General features: G+C 32.8%; 1 protein-coding gene across 1 annotated transcript in view; it reads left to right on the top strand.

The window, feature by feature from the left end:
• The window catches only part of LOC126886317 (lachesin), a 79,260-nt gene extending 71,586 nt beyond the window's left edge, over positions 1-7,674 (top strand). The window contains exons 3-4 of the mRNA XM_050653190.1: positions 5,782-6,096; positions 7,661-7,674. Of these exons, the coding sequence (XP_050509147.1) occupies positions 5,782-6,096; positions 7,661-7,674 (329 nt within the window). The remainder of the gene's footprint in view (positions 1-5,781; positions 6,097-7,660) is intronic.
• The last annotated feature ends 10,585 nt before the right edge of the window (positions 7,675-18,259 follow it).

Genomic DNA, 18,259 nt, shown 5'->3' with positions numbered 1-18,259 from the left:
ACTGTCAATAGGATAAACAAATCGTTTCTTTATGCGATTTTTTTGCGTTTCTTTATGCGTTTAAATCCGAACTCAAGTTAGAATTCACCTTGGTTGGATATATGTATATTACCTTATATTATTGTTTACGGTCACTCAAATTAACTGTTAATAGGATAAAACAAACTACATGTTTTTGAAATAAATATTGACTATCTGTGTAATCTTCCCAAAATACCAAAGTTAGCTCAACTACCCCACGACCCGACATGTACAAAACACATAACATAACAGCAAGGAAACAAGACAATAGCTTAGAAGACGATACAAAACTATAATTTAGATCTTACGTATGTGAATTTCGGCTCGGAGCTCCAAACATGGCCGACTTGGAATCACTTTGAGGCATTAGAGACTATTAGACAGTTGGATAGCTGAATTATCACTTAATGCAATAATTCAAAGTTAAAGGGACTTCGTGACGCAATCAATAGTCGGATTTAATGTCGGCGGAATAATGCTGGTGACCACGTGGCGGTTGTAATTCGGCGAATCTGCTTCTTCGAGTACAATTAATTGAAGTAATTGTTTGACGGAGAGTTTGTATGTCACGAACTGCAAGCTCAGAGAATATTAATTATATACTATAAAGAATCTTTGTTCAATAATATACTCACGAACAAAAATATTGCACATGCATGGGGAATGAAAATGTTTGTGCTGTTATTCTTAGCCCCTTGTATCGTAGGAATAGGATTTTTGTTCCGAATGCGATATTTTGAAGTATCATATAAATGCTATAATCCAATTTAAATCTGATCTGGGCTTTATATTGGCCAGTATAATTTTTAACTTGAATTTCATCAAGGAAAGTCTTCACTATGTTAGCGACATGAAGACGTGCGTGAACACCAATATGTCATATCCAATATGGCTAAATAATATAAATAATATCTAAAAAACAACAAGAAATCTATAATAATAGAAAAAGACAACAAATAATCCAACCCTGATGAAGTTGAGTAAGATAAAGTTAAAATAAATAAAATAAAATATAAATTCAAAAATAGATATTTACAATTATAATAATAATAATTCAATAAATAATTCATTAAATTAAAAAAAAGACTACCAACTCTCTTCTGAAAATAGAGTCTGTCTTTATAACTTAGAAGGGAGCTGATGGTACCAAAAATATTTTAACAAATGTATATTGTTTATTTAAATTGGTTAAATGTATTTGTTAAATGTAATTAATAGATTATGGCACATTAGTTAATAAATTGTAAAAATAGATTTAGTAGTTTAGTAAAAAATTTAAAAATATAAAAAAATATCTGTAATCCCATCAGGAAAAAACGACCTGGATTAGTCACTAGAGGCCAGGTCATATGTATAAACAATAAATAAATAAATAAATAATAAATAAATATCCAATATGGCTTTCACATGGTGGGGTAGCCTTTTTGCTGCGCTACCCACATTAAAGAGCTGAATTGTTTGTTATTTCAGGCCTTACTGCAAAGGACTTGTGAGGACTGTGTTGCCAGTAGGGATGGTTCTTACAGGCTGAAGAATGGATGAGGTCACAGCATATACAGCAAATAAAGAATACACAACTTTTTATTTACGATTTTTATATTATATAATTAGAGATTTATACGTGAGGCTCAACATGGCCGTCGCCGTTTGCACTATGAATGAATAAAAAAACCTTTTCTTTCGTGATAATGTGAAAATATAATTAGTAAAAATGCCCGCGTTTTTATGTAAAAACTATCGCGGACCGCGAGAGACGATCTAGTCTGATGTGAGTAAGAATTATTATTACTGTGTTTTGTGACATATATTTTTTATTAGCCGGAGGCTGACGAGCTTACTAGAAATTAAAGCAAATAATGATTTTACACTAAGAAAAAGATGAATGTAAATTAAAACTAAATATTCTTATTATTTTATATATTTTAAATTAATATTATTTTTCTGAAACACATGGCAAACCTGATCTTATTAAAGGATTTCAATGTACATATCAGCTGGCATTCACCTAATCATCTCCACGTGTTCGATATATTCTTTCAAAGCAATACCGCTCCGTAGCACTATGCCGCCAAAACCAAATCTTACGCTCTGTATGAAGTTACAACTGATATAGGTACTCTTTGCCAACTCTTCTGTAGTAGACGAAGTTTTGTAAATATTGCTTCCATATGATGAACCCTATGCCAGATGTAACTTTACACAGAGTGTTAATTTTGGTGGTGGCGGCATAGTGCTATGCAGTGGTATTTCTTGGAAAGGATATACCGAACTTTTGGAGGTGATTGGTTGAATGAGAGCTGATATGTACATTAAAAACATTTTAGTAGATCATGTTTTGCTATTTGAAAGCCATATTGGATAACAAATTCGTGTTAATGCACCATAACACAGGTATCTCGGTAGAATAGTGAATACTTACCTTGATAAGATTCAATGTAAAAATTATATTATCCACCATATAGCCCATATCAAATTTAAATCCGATTGTAAAAGAATGGGTTATTTGCTACCGTCTTCCTTACTATAGAGATGTAGATAGTTAGTAACGGGAGTCTTATTTAAATTTTTATTATAATTTTTAAATACGTACAAATTTTTTCCTTTTTGGTCTTGAACAAGCGCTAAAATTATAATTTATCGAGAGAGTAATTTTTTGATGTTTTTTTTAAGTTACTTTTTGAGAATTGTCAGATTGTTTTTTTAATAATATTAACATAGTAACGTATAAAGTTACGTGTTTTAACAACGTGGCGATAATTTATAACGAATAACGAGTAATGTAACAGAAAAAGAAAATATCTGTTGGAAGTATTCCAACACCGATTATACCAACTATAAGATACTTCAAAACATCACATTCGAAAAAAATATGTACTATTCCTATGAGACTGGGGACAGCACAAAAATTTTTATTTTATACGTTAATTATTTCAAAATATGCAATATTTTTATGCGTTAATGTATATTATTCTCAGCACATCATTACAGCTCCTTCAGCATATTATATACCTTCACCTAAAAATATGGGTAGGTATCTACTCTAAAAATATTTAATCCAAAGTATAAAATGTTTTTAAACTTATAAATAATCTGATTTTAGTTAAGTTTAATAATGCATTATAAAGAAATAATGTTCTTTTCCACGATTGTTTGTTCTTATTAATGAAGTTTTTTCTGAGCCTGTTCCTATTTGCTATTGATTCTACATTTGACTATTGATTCTAGTTAGTCTCTACTTCAAATTTATCCCTGTGAAATGAAATAAAGAAATGTCATTTATACCTCATTTAGCCTTACGCCTCTTTAAGTGAAGTATCTCCCTTTTTTGCGGGAGCGTAGGAGGGGGATTTGCAAGAGTTCTGCAGAATGAAGTAGCAAATACAGCCAGTGGAGCAGAGAGCTTATAAGGTGGTTAACTTTATTTTAAAAGCCAAGAGATAAGTGTAAGGTAAAAGAATCTTTGCATAAACCAACCAACAAGCGAAGAGTACCTTGGATGTTACCATAATACTTTGGAAACGGCTCTACATCAGCTTTTATGTGATGCAGCTTATGTTATCTACGATAGCTAAAGGGGATTTCTTCTAAGATGTTATAATACTCATCAAGAAGTTCAATTGTGACCAATTTTAAAAGAATGTCTAGAGGGAAGGAAACTTTATTCATGGGACGCCTGTTGAGTATGTGACGTAGTCAGGGGCATAGTGTTTTAAAGTTTTTTTTAGAGAGTCATCCGAGCATGCTTTACTTGGGGGCTATTAGGATGTCTAAAGACAATCGCTTGAGTTTTTGTAGGGTTGAGTGTAACTCTCGATTTGTTACACCATGACATGTTGTGATTTTATTTAGCTGGGTTTGGGCTCTATCGAACACAGACGGTAGTCTCAGCGTATCGTATGCGGTGCACGCATTAAGGAAAGCAGTATCATCAGCATATAGTAGGATAGACTCGTAGTCCAGAGAAATAAGATTTTTCTCGTGGCACATCCTTTCCAGGCCTAAAACTATAATGTGGTCGATTGTGATGATATACATAGTTATAAAAAAATGAAAATCAAAAAACGGTAAATTTTCGCTTTTTTCGTCTATTGCTAAAAAGTGAAGCATTCTAAACAAATTTGAGAATAAGAAACTCAAAAATCATATAAAAAACTTCCATATGGTGTTCGCCGAATATGTCTATCCTGACTGGTTGCTTAGAAAATTGCAAAATAAATCATAAACTTTGAGATTATAAAAATGTCTTCTTGTCACACGGAATGTTGAGACTTCTTGTGTTTAAATTAGATTTTAAATTTCAACACAATTGGTTAAATAGTTTAAATTTATTTAATTTTTTTATCCCAAATTCATTTTTTTGCAACACTTCAGTCAGAAAATTATGAGGTTACAATAATACCTCGGATAGTTTATGAAAGAAGAAAATTTATGCTATTAACTTAATTTAAAAAATGACAAAAAGTAATTTTAAACGGTTATTTTGCAAAAACATGTCGATTATTTGCTTACTTATAAACAACTGGAATAACTTTTTAGTTATAGGTAGAAATTAGAATAACCGTTACCCGTAGAAAAATTATTTTTTCATATTTAGTAAAACTGAATTTTTTACACATTCAGAAAGAAAAACAATAATTGTCCTAGGACAATTAGGGACGAAGTTAGCTCCCCCCCCCCTTTTTTGAATTCACATGCTGTTGCAAAATAATTATGCAATATTTAGAATTATTTTTGGTCATTTTTTTTTAATTAAATTAGTAGTGTAAATCTTCTTCTTTCATAAACTATTCAAAGTATTCTGTAACTTCATCATTTTCTGATTTATATTTTTATAACAAATTAAATAACTTTTAAACTATTTGACGGATTGCTTTAAAACTTAGGGTATGATTTAAGTACCAGAAGTCTCAGCATTCCGTGTAATAAGACGTTTCTAAGTTATTTTTACATAAGTTATGAATATTTATAAAAACTCAAAATTTATGATTTATTTTGCAATTTTCTAAGTAACCAATAAAGATAAACATATTCAGTGAACGCCATATAGGTTATTATTATAGATGTCCATACTACTCAAAAAATTTGGTCTCGGTCTGGAGGGGGTTGTGTCACCAACAGGATATTTTTTTCCTTATTTCTCTGAACTGTCGGTTCTATGTATGTATGATGATGTCAGTGTTGTAGACTATGAGACTGTAATATAATATTGGAACTAAAATTGAACCTTGTAGGACTTCCGCTTTTGTAGTGAATGGTGTTGATAATTATTGATTTGCAATCTTGACGCGTATTGCCCGATTGGAGAGATAAGAATATATGGTTTTTGTGAATCTGCTTGGTAGTCTAGCAAGGTGAAGTTTTTCGATTAGGCCTGAGTAACTTCACTTGTGAATAAGTCTAAAAGTATTTACTATAATAAAAAAGTTTATATAATAAAAGTTGCTTAGAATTGGTTAGTATATTTACACCTTGTATTGTTTTGAATAAAAACTTGTTTCATACAGAGTCGAATTTGAACTTGAGAGTCAGTAAAACCCATAGCCAAATTGTGTTGTAAATCGGTACTGGCTCAGAAAATTATGCGTAAAAATATTCATTTACTGGACTACAAAAGATATTAGTTGTTCTTTTCCTCTTTGTCTAAAGTCCATTTATTTCATATTTTTTTTATTTTATCTAAAAATGTTGTCGACAGTTAAAATATAATATAGAACATAAAAAGAATTTAAAAATACTCAATGCTATAACTAAATCGTACAGTATTCTCCCTTCCAGATGCCCAGGCATCGATATCCGGTCCCCCGGAGGTGTACGTCAAGAAAGGCAGCACCATCTCCCTGACGTGTACAGTGAACGTCCACTCCACGCCCCCATCATCGATCCTTTGGTACCACGGCCACGCTGTCGTTGACTTCGACTCACCACGAGGCGGAATTAGCCTAGAAACAGAGAAGACGGAGGCAGGTACCACCAGCAAGTTGCTGGTGACGAAAGCCTTGCTGAGTGATACGGGGAACTACACGTGTATGCCGTCCAACGCTAGCCCTGCATCGACAGTAGTTCATGTTTTAAATGGTAAGTAACAGATATTTTAATATCTTTCTATTATAGGATTGCAGGACAAAAAAAAAATAGAATAGTAAAAGTCTAAGATCACAGTGTTAAACATTAACTACTCTAGAGTATTGACTACTCTTGAGATTTCTAAAAGCTGGGAATAATTCTGTAATTCAGGAATAATTCACAAGAATTAGTATTATTAAAATTAAACGCAACAGGCTTACGGGTTTAACCGCGTCGATATTCACAGGGCAGCCGAGCTTTCGACGTCTTTGGGATGTCATCTTCAGGGTTTCTGGGGTCTCAGTCTCCTGAGACCTTGACACGACACTATTCACTGTTCTGTGCGATACAGGTATTTTATATCACTGCACTATTGCACTATTATTGCATTAGTATAAATATTGGTGTATTTTACACGAAATCTGCTACATGGAAAATTAGAACAATGTTCTATTTTCAGACGAAGACTTTTGTAAAATAAGATACTTACTTTATCGTGTCCGGATCGATTTACTATATCCCAGTATCGGGCTACGTCCTTTCCATCTTTCTCGGTGACAGTATCTGCATTTAAGACGATGTTCCATATCCTGTATTTCTCGATAGTCACAGGCCACATCATTTAGGTCTATATTCCCCCAGTTAACCATTGTTGATTTTTCTGGAGCGACCCCTGTTCTCATGGTTGGTCTGTGTGTTCTAAAGTATTACCATTCCACCCAATTCGGAGTTTTTGCTTGGTTTCCTTTGCATGAAGGTGGAAGGCGCAGACAGTGGCGGCTGGTCAGGATCGGCAGGGTCGGCAGTGCCGACCCACACATTTATGGACACATTATAGTTTTTTTTTTAATATATAATTTAATCAAAGTGGATGATATTCTTTTCTGTGAAATAAAAAAATATCTGTGAGATAATACAGGCTAAATTTTATTCATTGTTTTTAAAATAGTTCGATCGATCCGATACGTTAAGCGATCCCTGTGCGCTGTGCGTAAGAGACTTTTCAAATTAATGATCCTATAGCCATGCACCCGATTGCGATAGGCCCGCTTCGGCAAGCCGTCCCCAGATTTACGATTTGCTTGTAATAAGAAGCTATGGAATATTAGATGATAGGCAACCAATTTTACATTCCCCGTATTCATTTGAATTGCAAGTCCGGAAGATACAAATCTGCCGATCGGTGATCTGCGAACGGCAGCAAGGCACGTGCCTTGCTAGCGCGCCCGGGGTGAAACTATGAAATTAGTTAGTTCTACGTCGTTTAATTATTCATATTGTACTTTTTTTAAGTTGCCAGGATTTGCCATTTAGGGGACAGGATGAATCGGAGCGTCCGTTAAATCAAGTTAATTATAGAGAACAAATAAAATTGTTTAACAAATTCGATCTGGAATTTTCTTCTTTACTTTCTGTCTCGAAGAGATTTAGCCGCGTACCTAAAACAGCACAGAAAGAAAGAATCAATTAGTAGTTACATTTTGAACCTTTTCGGTAGAAGTAGACGAAACTACTGATAGAGGTAACATGTCATTCACAATTATCAATTGTTCTTCGATACACGTTACGTTTTTAGGTTTTCAGACGTGAGTAGATGCCATATGACAGAATTTATTTTTGGTGTTTTAAAGGAGAGATTAAAATTTTTTGATATCAAAAATAAATTGATAAGGCAAACTTATGACGGCACTGCCTTGATGTCCGGTGAATTGTATGGTCTCCAGGCAAAAGTTAAAACTAGTACACCCCCGCTTTATTTACTCACCTCTTTGACAATTCAAAATTTAAAAGTTACGTCAAAGAATTTTCAAAATATCTATTAAACAAGTTTATTAAAAATTATCCATCATTATTGAAGCGTCTAATGTCTTCTGATTGATGAGTAATGGTCGCTGGGTTTAATTAGTTAGGTAGTAGAGACAATGGACTGTTTAGAATTGTAGAGATAAAATATGTATGTGCGTTTAGTATAGCAAAAATGAATAAATGTGTGTGTTTGTACGCAAATGTGAAGAAGGTGACCTGGCTATATGTTCATAAATTGTATCAATGTTAGAGAAAATATCGCACCTACCTTTAAAATGGGTGTAATTGGCCGGTATTTCCAGGAGTGGATAGCATCTCCGTGATGGGACCGCCACCCGGGTGGTAAACTAGGCAAATGTGTCTCGTTCGACGTAGAATTTCGTAATGAGTTGAGTTTTGTCTTCCTTGTTCCTTGGCAAGGTTCAGGTACCGCCCTTTCGGGGCAAAGAAAACACATGTGGTTTCTTGAAACACTTTCTAGCCTGATACATGTGCCAAGCAAACTTTTGTCAAAGTGGGTGCGTTTTCTCTTTCAACAAGAAAATATTTATGAACAACCAGTGGTGTAGCAAAGAAGGATTTAACTATAAAATCTATTATATAAAATGGAGTTAAACTATGTATATATTTATTATAAGAAAACTAAGAGGGTATTTGTTATTACATAATTAAGTAGTCATATGCTTAACTATAAAAAACTAATAAACTAAAATACTAAAATACGTTGCATACTTTCCCAAACAATTATTTAATCAAATAAAATAAGAAAATGAAATTTTATTTGCTGATTCAAATATTTCCGGAAGGTGGGATAAGTTACAAAATATATATAATTTTATATAGGTACTGTAATTTATTAGGTACATCAAACTGTTCCCGGAATTATTAAATTATTGTTCTCGAATGTGGACAAATTCTGCCTCAAATGAACGGGATTCCTGTTGTCTCAAAAGAGTCAAAACGTATTGTCGAAACATCATGAAACAAGAGATAATGCTTGTCTCAAGTGTCAATAGAAAAAATCTTTTTAAATCTTTCCAAAACAATAATAAATTTTACAATGACGTTTTAACCCATTTTGCTACTTCGAAACAACATAGACTAGAGTTACTTTATAAACAGGTTTAGGTTCTAAATTTATAGGAAAAAACAAAAAAAAACGAAAAAAAAAATAAAAATAAACAAAAACCAAAAATCTCCTATGAAACTGAAGCCTTTTAATTATATGACATACCTATCTGAGGAGACAAAACCTTGCCGACCCTGTCCCTAAAGCCACGAGTCACCACTGGGCGCAGACCTGGGTTTTAGAAGAATTTGGTCTCAGGGATGTCTGCAGTAGTGATGTAACGAATATTCGTATTCGCATTCGCATTCGCGAATATTCGCATGTTTTTGCATATTCGCATTCGCATCCGCATTCGCGAAATTTGTGCGAATGTTTGACGAATATGAAAACCAGAAAAAAAAATAATTTTAAGATAATATTAGGTTAATAAAATCAAAATCTATTCACTTCTCATCTTTTTTTTATTAAGAAAAGGTAACTTAACCTCAAACATGCAGCTACTCTCAAATGGAAATATGCAGGACACAACAGCAGACAAAGAGATGAAAGATGGAATGAAGCGATAACTCACTGGAGACCTTGGGACTACAAAAGAGAGAGGGACAGACCATAGACGAGATGGTCGGATGACCTAAAAAGATACGCAGGTACCAGATCGACAGCATTAGCACTGAACCGTGAAGAGTGGAAAAATAAGGGGGAGGCCTACGTTCAACTTTGGACAAATGAAGGGCAATAGATAGATTGAACTTAACCTTGTATCCTAATCACATTATCAGCCTTCACTTTTTTTATTATTTGGTATTATGTAATAAAGCTTAAGATTCAGATTGATTTACACTAAATATCAATTAACTTGTCATTATAAATTTAGGAAACATTACAAAAATAGAAACAAATTAAAAAAAAACTGAACATTCGCATTCGCATCCGCATTCGCGAATGTCGGTCGCAGATATTCGCATTCGCATTCGTATTCGCCAATGTTCAAAAAATGACATTCGTTACATCACTATTCTGCAGGTAGTACAGTATCATTGTTTTTAAGTTAGTTTCGAGTTTCTCCTCCACCTCTTCAAAACTGTTTCCTTGAGCACATATTGCGAGATCGTAAACATAGAGGAAGTGCTTGGTTTCAGTCGGCGTGGATTGGTCGTTTGTATACATTATTGAAAAGCATTGTGAACGACCTCCCACTTCCCTGTGGCAGACCGTTCTTTTGAGTTCTCCAACTACTTACTTTGTCATCCAGCACTGTATGCAATTTATTTAATGCAAAATATATTTTCCTGCTTTAAGAAAACAGAAAAACTGTTCATTTAAGAAATAAATATTTTTTGCATAAATTCAATGTTCAAACTTCAAAGTTGCAGGTGGGTGGCAGCTTGAACATTGAATTTAATTGAAAAGCAAGGTTTATTTATCACATAAATATTTTTCTCTTTTTTTGATAGCCGTAAAATGTATTTTGAATTAAATAAATTACATACAATCTTCTTTTTGTGTTATTTAACTTAATTCGAAAAAAAATTAAATTTTTTTGACGCCTATAAATAATTATGTTCATGTTTATATGTATGATTGAATAGAGCATTGAATAGCTTTTTAAGTGAGGTAAAACACGATCTCTATTCTCATTTACCTCATCACATTCAGATGGATAACGGCACTATCTTAAAAAGTAGAGGTGTCACGAAAAAAAAACCAGAAATTTTTAAAATAAGTGCATCGAAAATATCTAAATTTAGTTCTTATTCCTCTGGCTCACAAATGACTTCAGGAGTATATATAATGTGACTCTATTTGACCTATTAGAAGTTCTTCAAGTTATAGTAGAAAAACTAAAGCAATTCTCTCTACAAAAATAAGGAAATGAAAAAACACGAAACAAAGTAGATTTTCCCATCAGTTGAATGACATAAAAAAGTTATCTCATTCAATCTCTTATATACTTAAATCCGAAACTTTAACATGATGATCAATTCTCACTCTGTGTGCATGGTTTCTAGCACATGCCCGTTACCTATCGTGTGCTCTTCACAGGATTCTGAGCATGCGAAGGTAACACTATAATCTGAACCCTTCTAATTATTTATCTAGTCTAGTTAAATATTGATATCTAAAATATTCCACACTAAGGTTTTTTTATTACAGTTTATAGTATTTGCTTTTTGTTGTCTATTTTGTTTCTTTACATTGATTATTAGGAACTTTTCAGGCATTCGTTGTTTATAGCGTTCAACAGGGTTTGAAGGTTTTCAAAACCCTCTGCCAATATGACGGTGTGATATGGGTGTTATTGTTAACGTGATATCTACAAGAGGTAAAATATACGACTTTCCCTATTCTATAAAAGGCAAATATAAGTCTGTAGCCAAAGCTATTTTAAAAATACCAAGTTTCTTGTAAAAGGTATATATTAAAATACCCTAAATAAGGGTCACAATACAAAACGTTTTCGGATTAAGGAATCCATCATCAGTGTTTAAAAGCCAAAATTTGCATGCCTGAGCCACCAAAATATAGAGGGTAAAAACCCTTTAAATGAAAATAATAAAGTTATTTTACATATTTATATAAAATTCATCGGATGTTATAGATAAACCTGGATGTTACCCAGGGCAACACAGGACTCTCCCCACGTGGTTGGAACTTTTTTCGGAGAAAACCTCACATATTGGATTTCAATGGCCAACTGACGAGTCAGTTGGTGGCTATATAAACCCTATACATTTTGGTGGCTCAGGCATGCAAATTCTGGCTTTTAAACACTAATGATGGATTCCTTAATCCGAAAACGTTTTGTATTGTGACCCTTATTTAGGGTATTTTAATATATATCTTTTACAAGAAACTTGGTATTTTTGTGATTTATGGTATACAGCCAGCTACAGGAAGTTTATTTTCCTCGTGGATTTTCTATTTTAAAAAGTAAAGCTGTCACGAAAAAAAACATATTTTTAAAATAGTGCATCAAAAATATCCAAATTCAGTTCTTATTTCTCCGGTTCACAAATGACTTCAGGAGTATCTAATCTGTGACTCTGTTTGGCCTATAAAAGGGATTAAGTTCATCAAGTTATAGTAGAAAAGCAATTCTCTCTACAAAAATAAGGAAACGAAACAACACGAAACAAAGTAGGATTTCCCATCAGTTCAATGACACAAAGTTATATCATTCAATCTCTTATATACTTTAATCCGAAACTTTAACATGATGATCAATTCTCACTATGTGTGCATGGCTTCTAGCACATGTCCGTTAGACATGTCGTGTGCTGTCCACAGGAGTCTAAGCATGCGAAGGTAACACTACAATTCGACCCCTTCTAATTTATTTATCTAGTCTTCGATTGATATATAAAATGTTCCACACTTTTTAAGATTTTTTTATTAAATTTTATAGTATTTATTTTTGTTGTCCATTTTGTTTCTTTGCATTAAATTGTTAGGACCTTTTCAGTGCATTCGTTGTTTACAGCGTTCAACAGGGTTTGAAAGTCTTCGAGACTCTCTGCCAATATAGCGGTGTGATGTGGCTGTTATTTTTAACGTTATATCTATTAAAGATAAAATATGAATTTTCCTATTCTAAAAAAGCAAATATATGCCTGTAGCGTAGCCCAAGCTATCTTAAAAAGTAAAACTGCCACGAAAAAAACAGTTATTTATAAAACAATTCGTGAATTATGCTTTTTGTAAACGCACGCGATGTTTAGAGCACGAGCGACATCGCGTAACTTCGCAAAAAGTACTTCACGCACAGTATCAAACAATATTTTATCTATAATAAACAAATAAAAAACTGTAACTCTTCGTCACTGGAATTTATTTCTATTCTACAATTTTTAGAACTTTGCCATTTAAAAATCCTAACTTTTTTCAAACCACAAAACTGTCAAAAGTTTTGTTGTAATTTATCGCTCACATGTCATCACTATGACAACGCGAAAGTTAAGGATATTTGATAATATGAAAGTGGGCCAAAAAAGAGTGCGAAAATAAATCCCATTTAAAATACATTGTTACTTCACACACACTTTAAACCATTCACGCACTGCTATCTATAATGATAATTTTCACAAACTAAAAATTTATACATATTATATTAGATCGAGTAGATAAACAAATATTTTTAAAATAACTGCATCAAAATATCTAAATTCAGTTTTTATTTCTCCGGCTCACAAATGACTTCAGGAGTATCTAATATGTGACTCTGTTTGGCCTATAGAAGGTATTAAGTTTGTCAAGTTATAGTAGAAAAACTAAAGCAATTCTCTCTGCAAAAATAAGGAAACGAAACAACACGAAACAAAGTAGGATTTCCCATCAGTTGAATGACACAAAGTTCTCTCATTCAATCTCTTATAAACTTTAATCCAAAACTTTCATATAACAATTATTAATTCTCACCCTGTGTGCATGGTTTCTAGAACATATCCGTTAGACATGTCGTGTGCTGTCCACAGGATTCTGAGCATGAGACGGTAACACTACAATTCGACCCCTTCTAATCATTTATCTAGTCTCTACCTATTGATATCTAAAATGTTCCACATTTTTTAAGATTTTGTTATTAAATTTTATATTATTTACATTTTGCTGTCCATTTTGTTTTCTTTGCATTTATTGTTAGGACCTTTTCAGTGCATCCGTTGTTTATAATAGCGTTCAACAGGGTTTGAAGGTCTTCGAGACTCTCTGCTAATATGGCGGTGTGATATGGCTGTCATTTTTAACGTGATATTTATAAAAGATAAAATATGACTTTTCCTATTCTTAAAACGCAAATACATGCCTGTAGCCAAAGCTATCTTAAAAAGTAAAGCTGCCACGAGAAAAAAACAGATATATTTAAAATAACTGCATCAAGAATATCTAAATTCAGTTCTTATTTGTCCGGCTCGCAAACGACTTCAGGAGTATCTAATATGTGATTCTGTTTGACCTATAGAAGGGATTAAGTTCATCAAGTTATAGTAGAAAAACTAAAGCAATTCTCTCTGCAAAAATAAGGAAACGAAACGACACGAAACAAAGTAGGATTTCCCATCAGTTGAATGACACAAAGTTATCTCATTCAATCTCTTATATACTTTAATCCAAAGCTTTCACATGACAATTATTAATTCTCACTCTGTGTGCATCGTTTCTAGAACATGTCCGTTAGACATGTCGTGTGCTGTCCACAGGATTCTGAGCATGAGACGGTAACACTACAATTCGACCCCTTCTAATTATTTATCTGGTCTCTACCTATTGATATCTAAAATGTTCCACATTTTTTAAGATTTTGTTATTAAATTTTATAGTATTTACATTTTGTTGTCCATTTTGTTTTCTTTACATTTATTGTTAGGACTTTTTCAGTGCATTCGTTGTTTATAATAGCGTTCAACAGGGTTTGAAGGACTTCGAGACTCTCTGCCAATATGGCGCTGTCATATGGCTGTCATTTTCAACGTGATATTTATAAAAGATAAAATGTGACATTTCCTATTCTAAAAACGCAAATACATGCCTGTAGCCAAAGCTATCTTAAAAAGTAAAGCTGCCACGAAAAAAAAACAGATATTTTTAAAATATTTGCATCAAGAATATCTAAATTCAGTTCTTATTTCTCCGGCTCGCAAACGACTTCAGGAGTATCTAATATGTGATTCTGTTTGACCTATAGAAGGGATTAAGTTCATCAAGTTATAGTAGAAAAACTAAAGCAATTCTCTCAGCAAAAATAAGGAAACGAAACAACACGAAACAAAGTAGGATTTCCCATCAGTTGAATGACACAAAGTTATCTCATTCAATCTCTTATATACTTTAATCCGAAACTTTAACGCCACTCTACACACGTTTCCAGTGGGACACAGGGAGGAGGACGCCTTTCCAGACGCGTCGAGATATTTATTTCGCATTCACTTTTGTCCTCGACTTTATTTCCTGCGAGGTTTCTTCCAGTTAATTAATCCTCGGTGACGGCATCTCTAGAAATTAGAACCATTACTGCCCCTCAAATTGTTCACGAGACAAAATTTCATTTAAGTTTACCTCTGGAATTTATTTTTATCTAATTATAACGGTCTGACTCATACAGATATATTAAGGAGATATACATGAAATATTAAGAAATCCATCTATTTTCCAAAGGAAGTATCTGTAATTACTAAATTTAGACCAATAAAAAGTTACATTATTTAGGGTTGTATAGGACGCAATTTAATTTTTTTTATGTGGGGAGGGTTAGCACAAGCTTCAGTTAAATTAGCAAAAGAGGTGAAAAGGGTTTTCGAGATGAATCTCATAACTATCAATTATACAGAAAATTGAAGACATTTTTTGTCATCATCATCATTGGTTCTATAACCCATAGTGGCTCTACAACTCATGGTGTTGGACTTATTCTTCTCCTTGTCCGAGATTTGGAGGTCGTCTTTCAGTTCTGGTAAAAGGTATAGTTTTCATTATCATTATTCTAATATTCTTATAAAAGATGTCTCTCTAAGATTTCTGAAAAAGAAGAAACAATATTATAGCTAAAATGAAAACTTTGTTATTCAGGCACGCTATTTTTTTATTATTTAATATCAGATTACCTGAGTTTCGCACTAGACCAGGGCACATCTGTAAAAATATTAGTACATTTGGACGCTGAGAGGTGACTCAAATTTTTTGGCAGAAATTGCTTAAAAATAACTCAAATAATAATATTTGAGCTATCCTCCCTCTCAAAAAGGTCCGGAACATTGTTTAAATAATCAAAATGTCAAAAAATGAAGGAAAAATTCGATTTTTTTGTTCGTTTTTTGATTATAACTTTAAAAGTATTAATTTCCGAGAAAAATTGTACTAATATAAAAGTTGCGTAATCGTATATCCTATAATACAAAATTGGTTAAACATTTAAAAAATAGTCACCCTTGTTGCAAAATATCAATAATTGCAAAAAAACCATACAAAAACATGTATTAGCATTTTACGTTTTTCAACCATTTATGCTAAACTTAGGACCTTCACATTTCACCCAGAAAAACATTGTGATTCAATAAAACAATACTGTAAATTTCATTAAGATCGATGCAATAGATTTTGCAAAATAAATTTTGCAAGCCAGCTTTCCCAAAAAAAATTCATTTCTTCAAAATGTTACAGGACTGAAAATAAAGCAGATATCAAGTTGAAATTTTTTTTGCTTATAGAAGTGTACCGTACCTTTCATTTGAAATTTGCAAAATTAAAATCGATTAACTACGACGGCGTCAGGAATTTTTTTAAATAAATATTAATTATTGGTGCTACGCGCAGGACAGCGGATAGTTTGATCTGATTGGGCATACCAGTGACCTTTGATAATGATTAATACATTTTAATTTTTATTACATTTCCTTAATTAATTATTTAAATAATGTTCCGGACCTTTTTGAGTGGGAGGATAACTCAAATATTATTATTTGAGTTATTTTCAACCAATTTCTGCAAAAAAAATTTAAGTCACCTCTCAACGTCCATCTCAACACAGATGCGCCCTGAACTACACTTGATCTGGTGCATAACGCTCTGATTTTATTTTCTTTGCAAGGACCATAATTCTGTATGTCCTTGAACTCGATGAACTTTGCAGCTTATGGCACCAGCCTGTTTGCTGCAACAAAAATAATATTAAATAAAAACTAGGGAGGATAACACACAGTCATAAATAAAGTCCGGATTATAAGCATGACGGAAAGGTCAAAATAAGCACTATTATAAGCAAAAAAATGTCGCAAAAATAAGAAAAAGTTTTATGAAATAAGCAAGGGTCAAGAAAAAAACCTGTATTTTAACATGGATATAATGATATAAATATGAATAAAGGACATTAACATTAAATTACATTTATTTTTAATTATCGTATTATTAACAAATAGTAGTTTGGTATTTATATAAGAAACAAAAGTAAAAAAAAGCAAAATGCTTATAATTCGGACTTTAGTCATAAACAAGAAAATAACAGTCAATAATTCTAAAAAAGCGTCATAATTAAAAAAAAACGTCAGTTGATTTGAAAATCGTATGTGCCGGTTCTGCAAAACAGTCATATTCCAAAAATAGTTTAAAAAATATATTTACATATTCAAAAAAACTGGCTCAACTCAAAATGTAACACTACTCCGCACCACCTAAAAAGTACTTTCCTCGTTCACAACTTCGAAAAAACTGTCACAACACAAAAGAGAACAGTATTTTACTTATTGCAATAATCAGATATAACTAATAATTCACAAAAAAACTGTCACAATTCTAAATGTGACTCTTTTCAGGATTAAGCACTACGTATCGACTGTTATAAAGTCAAAGGTGACACTGTACAGGAATGCATGCTGAGCTAACCTGTAAAAAACAAAAGTGTCACATCGCCATCTCGCGGTAAATAGTACAAATATAAGAGTGACGCTTTTATCGAAGAAAGTACGACTTATTGTAATACTTGTAGCATGTTCATCTCAATAATGGCGATTTTTGAGTTGTGACTCTTTTTTAGCGGAGGTGCGATATGTACGTTTACCATTTTTGATACAATTTGTTATACAAACAATAACACTGACATATACAAAAATTCTCAAAAACTGTCATATTTCGCCGCTACGGACCCTGGCATAGTTCTGTGTATCTCCAACATGGTCAAGCACGGAGCGAATACTATAAAGATTAAAAGTTAAATTTCGAGCTAATCAAGCAGGCTAAAATAACTTGATTAGTTTGAAGCGTTTATTGATTGACGTATTTAGAATGCCACTTTTTAACAACATAAAAGTATCCCTTGAATCAGGCGGTGTCGAAATGTTAACAATCAAGGTCTGGAACCCGATCGATAGAGATATGGTGATAATCAATGTTTATGCAGTTCATACAAAAACTGTTAAAAAAGGAGGCACACGCGTCGAGATCTTTATTTCGCATTCACTTTTGTCCTCGACTTTATTTCCTGCGAGGTTTCTTCCATTTAATTAATCCTCGGTGACGGCATCTCTAGAAATTAGAACCATTACTTCCCCTCAAATTGTTCACGAGAAAAAATTTCATTTAAGTTTACCTCTGGAATTTATTTTTATCTAATTATGAGGGTATGACTCATACAGGAATATTAAGGATATAATATGTACCGAAGAAGATGGAATATTCTAGGCCTAGGCCATACTAGTTTATCCTAACGCGCTTAGGCCAAACTAGTTTGTCCTGAAATCGGGTTTGGCCGGTAACATATGTATCTTATAGACTCGCAAACTATGCATTTCATCATATATGATGACCTAAGCAAAT

The sequence above is a fragment of the Diabrotica virgifera genome, chromosome 6 (genome assembly GCF_917563875.1).
Source record: "Diabrotica virgifera virgifera chromosome 6, PGI_DIABVI_V3a".
In the NCBI taxonomy this organism is placed as follows: domain Eukaryota; kingdom Metazoa; phylum Arthropoda; class Insecta; order Coleoptera; family Chrysomelidae; genus Diabrotica; species Diabrotica virgifera.
Note: the sequence above shows the minus strand (reverse complement) of the source record. Positions and strands in the feature narration are given on the sequence as shown.